The sequence below is a fragment of the Pygoscelis adeliae genome, unplaced genomic scaffold, assembly GCF_000699105.1.
Source record: "Pygoscelis adeliae isolate BGI_AS28 unplaced genomic scaffold, ASM69910v1 Scaffold340, whole genome shotgun sequence".
Taxonomy (NCBI): domain Eukaryota; kingdom Metazoa; phylum Chordata; class Aves; order Sphenisciformes; family Spheniscidae; genus Pygoscelis; species Pygoscelis adeliae.
Window position 1 is genome coordinate 1 of NW_008823883.1, and position 6683 is coordinate 6683.

General features: G+C 54.0%; 2 protein-coding genes across 2 annotated transcripts in view; both read left to right on the top strand.

Annotated features, from left to right (window-relative positions):
* Positions 1-6: 6 nt before the first annotated feature.
* EEF1D (eukaryotic translation elongation factor 1 delta (guanine nucleotide exchange protein)) lies at positions 7-3059 on the top strand. Its single transcript, XM_009334769.1, has 4 exons — positions 7-117; positions 1015-1263; positions 1924-2118; positions 2963-3059. The coding sequence occupies exons 1-4, from the start codon at positions 31-33 to the stop codon at positions 2999-3001; spliced, it is 570 nt and encodes a 189-aa protein (XP_009333044.1). The 5' UTR covers positions 7-30; the 3' UTR covers positions 3002-3059.
* A 431-nt stretch (positions 3060-3490) lies between these two features.
* The window catches only part of NAPRT (nicotinate phosphoribosyltransferase), a 14598-nt gene continuing 11405 nt past the window's right edge, over positions 3491-6683 (top strand). The window contains exon 1 of the mRNA XM_009334813.1: positions 3491-3623. Within this exon, the coding sequence (XP_009333088.1) occupies positions 3491-3623 (133 nt within the window). The remainder of the gene's footprint in view (positions 3624-6683) is intronic.

Here is a 6683-nt window from a genome sequence, read left to right on the forward strand (position 1 = left end):
CCTCTTTTCGCAGTTGTTGCAGACCTTCAGATGGCCATCTTCAAGTTGGAAAGCCGCCTGAATGCTCTGGAAAAGTCATCTACCTCCCACCAGCCTTCGCCGGTTCCTCCGACCCAGGTGAGCCTTGGCAAAGCGCTGTTCTTGAACGCTTCACAGTCACAAAGTGCCAGGTTGTTTTTGAGGTCTCCCGGTTGTCTACTGAGGATGGAGAGATGCTTATAGTTAGGATGAGTTTGCAGCTTTTCCAGCAGTTTTGGCAGCTGCCTCCTCATCTTTCCCAAATAGTACGTGTAGAGAGGAGTGTTCTGCTCTGAGACCAGCAAAGAAGCTACGTTAGAGTTTTCAGCTAGGGAGAGCTGGTGCAGATCTGTGGAAGTTTGGATTTAATATATACTTGATTAGCATTTAGCCCATGGCGCTGTGAGTTTCTTAGCGCGCACCAGGTAAAATGCCACTTTGTTACAATAGATAAGCAGAATTGGTGACGCTTCTTTTTAACAAATGTCCCCTATAAGAATGTATTTAATTTATGAGAAAACTCTGGGGGAGCTGAATGCGTGGCACCAATTTGATTGATTCTTATTGTAGGTTGGAAGATGTGCTACCGGTGGTGCTGGTGGTCTCTGCAGTAAGCCTACAGAATGCGTAGGCCCCTCCTTATGCTAGGGGAAGATGCTTGGTTGCGTTCCCAGCTGCTGTCCCACTCAGACTCTTATGGTCTAGATATCCGGAGCCCTTAGGAGAAGAATGAGCTCTTGGCTACCTGCTGGTTTTTGCTCTAGGAATATAAGCACGGCCGTGCTGGGCCAGTTCAAAGGTCCATCTGGTCGAATGTCCTATTTTGATGGCTGATAGCTGATTCTTCACTCAGATGGTGTGGGCCACGTTCACTGTCTTGAGCAATGTAGACTTCTGTTCCTGAGCTTCTCCTGAGTGCTGCTGTGACTCAACTTCAGGTTAATATTCTCCCCTTTCTCCTTAATGCAAACTTGAACGCACGTCACCCCAATGAAGAAAGTGGAACCGTTCAGTGTTCCCTCCAAGAAAGTGGAGCTCCCGTCTGCTTCACCGGCAAAGAAAGTTGAACCAGCTGCTGCAGAGGAAGATGATGATGATGACATTGACCTTTTTGGTAGTGACGATGAAGAGGAAGACCAAGAGGCTGCCAAAGTCCGGGAGGAGAGACTGCGTCAGTACGCAGAGAAGAAGGCCAAGAAACCGGGTCTTATTGCCAAGTCTTCTATCCTTCTGGATGTGAAGCCAGTGAGTAACTGAAGTGGGGAAGCTCCTGAGTGAGGCTGTATGTCTTGTGCTGCAGGAGGCTGTAAATCGTCTCACTTCCACGTCTGAGTGGACTGGTGAAGATGGGACCTGCAGATTTCCAAACAAGGGGTCAGAGCGAGGTGGGATATTGCAGCTGGGATCTGTAGCCTTTGCACTGCTGCCCTGGTCCTTGCACTGTGGCAAGTGCAGGCTGTGTTATCTGAGGTTCCCCTGACCAGGACTAGCCCTTTTCTTTGAAGAAAAGGCAGATAATAAATGCCCTAAAGATAGGAATAAAACTTTGTCAAATTCTCATGGTAGAACAAAAATTCTGGGCTGGCTAGTGCTCCGAGAGATGCCCTTGGTAGAAGTCACTTTAAAGTGAGCGCTCCAAAGTGGTTGTGTCGCTGCAGGAAAAATCCCGCTTGCATCTGCAGTGCCGGTAGGTGGAATCGAAACAACGTGGTATGCAGCATTGCTGCAAAGTCAGATTTAGCTTGGCTGACCCCATCAGCTAATTCTGGTGAAAACAGTTGCCAAGAAAGGGCAGCTTGGATCAGCTGAAAGGTACTGAGAGGAGTAGTGTTGAATTTTAAGTCACTGGATACCTCTTGGGGCTAATGGTGACCTCTAGGAAAACACTGCTTCACGCTTTTCCAGTGGGACGATGAGACTGACATGGCGAAGATGGAGGAGTGCGTCCGGTCCATCCACATGGATGGGCTGGTGTGGGGAGCCTCCAAGCTGGTCCCAGTAGGCTATGGCATCAAGAAGCTCCAAATCCAGTGCGTAGTGGAGGATGACAAAGTGGGGACAGACATCCTGGAGGAGGAGATCACCAAGTTTGAAGACTACGTAAGTCTTTCAGCGAGCTGTGTAATGCTGGGGTGATGCCTGACCCGCGGGGTCGTTTTTTAACTAAGGTTCATTTGCAGATTTTGGCAAACTGGGATTTTTAAAAGAAAACCGCATGGAATTTTGATGGTGTCTGCCTGCTGAGACACTTGTGTAGTATGCTTAAATATATATATATATTTTTTTTTTAGGGCTGGCTGATGCAAATATCTTGCAGATATTTTGTAGAGCCATTTTGCAGGCTCTTGCTGCTCATCCAGCCCCCACCGACTGTTACTTTGGGGAACCCCTGCTTTTATGCTTAGCCTGGGCAGCACCGGGGTAGACACACAAATGTTTAACCTTGGTGGCTGGGGCTGGAGGAGTTGTCTCCAGCCCCATCCTTCTTCCTTCCATGGAAATGGTAGCAGGAGCTCCAGCCCTGTGCCAGGTAATATGCAGGCTCAGTAATGCTCCCAGCCTCACTGCTGGGAGAGCAGCAGGGCAGATACCTGTTTTTATTGATCATCTTTGCCTACTCTTTTGCTTATATTTAGAGTAAATCAGGAACTTTAATCTTAACGTTGCTAGAAACTCTTAATACGATGTTCTTCGACCGTCTAAAGATTTGTGCAGTAACTAGCGCGGTGTCCTGATGTGACTGATCTTGCAAGGAATATTAAATAACAGTCCTTAAAGGTCCTCTTGCCAGAGCCGGGGAGCTGGCCTAAGAGACCCGGGCCATTCTTGATCTGTTTGAGCATTGCTAGTGCCTGCCGTGAAGAAATCCCCGATACGCTTTCTCTGTTTTAAATGTCTGGAAACACCTTGGTGACCCCTAGCTGCTGCTTTTGTTCTCTTTCAGGTGCAGAGCGTTGACATTGCTGCTTTCAACAAGATCTAGAAGCAAAACTGTATCCCCTCTGAAACTGTAACTAATAAAGATGAAGATTCAGAGTGCAGACTGGATGATGTTTTTCTCTGCCGAGTGCAACTTCTCCGCAGTGATTTGTTGTGAGACTTCAGGATATTTCCCTTCCTTGTTCCCTTCACAGAAGGAAAAGCCTTGAGACGGGGGTGACCTACATTTCTGGGTTGGATTGAAGGTCTGAGTGGCATGCTGTCAGAGTAGCCTGCGCTAAGGGTGTTTGCACTCACCTTTCCCAAGGCAGAGACCCCAGTCAGTCTCATCAAAAAAATCCCAGGATGGATCACTAGGAAGCGTCCAGGAATTGCTGGTTTGGGATTGAATTTCCTCCCTCTTTTCCCCTTGCTGCTTTCGATATCCTGCACAGGTCACTTCAGCTGATCATTTGGTTTGTTAGGAACCAGGGCCATGCTGAGCGTGGCCTGTGGAAAGGGGAGGCAGGCGGCATTTCTAACCATAGGCACTATGCGGTGCATCGCAGTGCCAGAGTCCAGGGTCCAGGCGCAAGTTGCGCAGTGTCGACACGGAGCAAATCGGAAGTGCCGTGGGGTCGCGCAGCAAGCGCCAGACAAAGCCACAGCAGCGCCCAGCCTGGGCGGTACGCAACAGCCAAGTGATGATGACTCCAGTGCCAGCTTTCCTGGCTGCGCGCAGTGCCCTGTGCCTGATGCTTATCTTTAGGGAAGTGATCGTGCCCCTGTACTCGGCACTGGTGAGGCCGCACCTCGAATACTGTGTTCAGTTTTGGGCCCCTCACTCCAAGAAGGATGTTGAGATGTTGGAGCGTGTCCAGAGAAGGGCAATGAGGCTGGTGAGGGGTCTGGAGCACAAGTCTGATGAGGAGCGGCTGAGGGAGCTGGGGTTGTTTAGCCTGGAGAAAAGGAGGCTGAGGGGAGACCTCATCGCTCTCTACAACTTACCTGAAAGGAGGTTGTAGCGAGGTGGGGGTCGGTCTCTTCTCCCAAGTAACTGGCGAAAGGACGAGAGGAAATGGCCTCAAGTTGCGCCAGGGGAGGTTTAGATTGGATGTGAGGAAAAATGTCTTTGCTGAAAGAGTGGTTAAACATTGGAACAGGCTGCCCAGGGAAGTGGTTGAGTCCCCATCCCTGGAAGTATTTAAAAGACGGGTAGATGAGGTGCTTAGGGACATGGTTTAGTGGGCATGGTGTTGTTGGGTTGATGGTTGGACTCGATGATCTTGGAGGTCTCTTCCAACCTTAATGATTCTATGATGTGCCCTATGACGATGTGCAGGTGCCCAGGGAGCCTGGTGTTGAGCGGTGCCCTGCATGCAGTGCCTGGTGCGGGTATGTCTGGGGCCTGGCTACTCGGGGGGCCTGCTGTGTGCTGGGGTACGCAAGCACAGTGCCTGCCGTGCCCCTTGGGGCTGGTGATGGTATTCACAGTGCTGGGGTCGATGGACGTGGTGCCTGCTGTGCATGGTCTCCCTTGCCCCGGTGTTGGTGTGGCCAGTGTTTTGTCATGCCTGGTGTGTGGCATGTGCCCCGTGCTTTGTGTTGGGATACCTGGTGTTCTGGGTGTTTGCACCATGTCCCCTGTGCTGATGTGCCTGGGACTCCTTGTGTGTGGTGTGCTGTGTGCTGCCATCCCCGGAGCCCTGCCTGCCTGGTGCTGGGGGTGCCTGGTGTCCCATGTGCCTCTTGTCCCATGTGCTACCATCCCCAGAGTCCCATGTGCCTGGTGCTGACACAGCTGGGGCCATGTGTGCCTGGTGCTGGGCATACAGTGTCCCATAAACCTGGTCCCAGGTGCTGCCACCCCTGGTGCCCTGTGTCCCCTTGTACCACCCTTCCCCATGTCCAGCATGCCACATGCCTAGTGTCCTGCGCAGCCCTCTCCCTACTATGGCCCGCGTCCCCTGTGTCCCGTGTCCTCCTGTATGCTGCCCTCCCCCCTGTGCCATGTGTCCCTTAAGCCACCAGTGCCCCACATGCCTGCTGTCCCGTGTGCCCCTTGTGCTGGGGATGCTAGGCGTCCCGTGTGTCCAGTGTCCTGTGTGCCTGGTGCTGCCCATTGTCCCACGTGTCCAGTGTTGTGGGTACTCAAGTGTCCCATGTGCCTGGTGCCAGGGGGTGCCTGGTGTCCCATGTGCTGCCACCCCCAGAGGCCCTGGTGTTCTGGGTGCTGGCACGACTGGGGCCATGTGTGCCCAGTGCTGGGTGTGCAGTGTACCATATGCCTGGTGCCCTGTGTCCTGTCTCCCCTGTGCGCTGCTGTCCCTGGTGTCCTGTGCCCTGTGTGCAGTGTCCCCGTGTGCTGTCATCCGTGGTGCCATTGTATCCTGTGTGCCCTGTGTGCTGCCATTCCTGGTGCCGTCTGGGCCCCTCCCCGTGTGGCCATTCCTGGTGCCGTGTGTGCCCTGTGTCCCCTGTGTGCTGCCGTCCCTGGTGTCCTGTGCCCTGTGCAGTGTCACCTGTGGTGTTACTGTGTCCTGTGTCCCCTGTATGATACCGTCCCTGTGTATCCTGTGTGCCCTGTGTGTTGCCATTCCTGGTGCTGTGTGGGCTCCGTGTCCCCTGTGTGCTGCCATTCCTGGTGCCCTGTGTCTCCTGTGTGCTGCCGTCCCTGGTGTCCTGTGCCCTGTGTGCAGTGTCACCTGTGGTGTCACTGTGTCCTGTGTCCCTGCCATTCCTTGCCCTGTGTCTCCTGTGTGCTGCCGTCCCTGGTGTCCTGTGCCCTGTGTGCAGTGTCACCTGTGGTGTCACTGTGTCCTCTGTCCCCTGTATGATACCGTCCCTGTGTATCCTGTGTGCCCTGTGTGCTGCCATTCCTGGTGCTGTGTGGGCTCCGTGTCCCCTGTGTGCTGCCATTCCTGGTGCCCTGTGTCTCCTGTGTGCTGCCGTCCCTGGTGTCCTGTGCCCTGTGTGCAGTGTCACCTGTGGTGTCACTGTGTCCTGTGTCCCCTGTATGATACCGTCCCTGTGTATCCTGTGTGCCCTGTGTGCTGCCATTCCTGGTGCTGTGTGGGCTCCGTGTCCCCTGTGTGCTGCCATTCCTGGTGCCCTGTGTCTCCTGTGTGCTGCCGTCCCTGGTGTCCTGTGCCCTGTGTGCAGTGTCACCTGTGGTGTCACTGTGTCCTGTGTCCCCTGTATGATACCGTCCCTGTGTATCCTGTGTGCCCTGTGTGCTGCCATTCCTGGTGCTGTGTGGGCTCCGTGTCCCCTGTGTGCTGCCATTCCTGGTGCCCTGTGTCTCCTGTGTGCTGCCGTCCCTGGTGTCCTGTGCCCTGTGTGCAGTGTCACCTGTGGTGTCACTGTGTCCTGTGTCCCCTGTATGATACCGTCCCTGTGTATCCTGTGTGCCCTGTGTGCTGCCATTCCTGGTGCTGTGTGGGCTCCGTGTCCCCTGTGTGCTGCCATTCCTGGTGCCCTGTGTCTCCTGTGTGCTGCCGTCCCTGGTGTCCTGTGCCCTGTGTGCAGTGTCCCCGTGTGCTGTCATCCATGGTGCCATTGCGTCCTGTGTGCCCTGCGCGCTGCCATTCCTGGTGCCGTGTGTGCCCTGTGTCCCCTGTGTGCTGCCGTCCCTGGTGTCCTGTGCCCTGTGTGCAGTGTCCCCGTGTGCTGTCATCCATGGTGCCATTGTGTCCTGTGTCCCCTGTATGATACTGTCCCTGTGTGTCCTGTGTCTCCTGTGTGCT

Excerpts from the sequence above, each read along its gene's own strand:
- EEF1D (XM_009334769.1), top strand. The coding sequence starts at position 31 with ATGGCCATCTTCAAGTTGGAAAGCCGCCTGAATGCTCTGGAAAAGTCA. Across the intron at positions 118-1,014 it reads CGCCGGTTCCTCCGACCCAG|AAAGTGGAACCGTTCAGTGT; the intron begins GTGAGCCTTGGC and ends ACCCCAATGAAG. Across the intron at positions 1,264-1,923 it reads TCCTTCTGGATGTGAAGCCA|TGGGACGATGAGACTGACAT; the intron begins GTGAGTAACTGA and ends ACGCTTTTCCAG.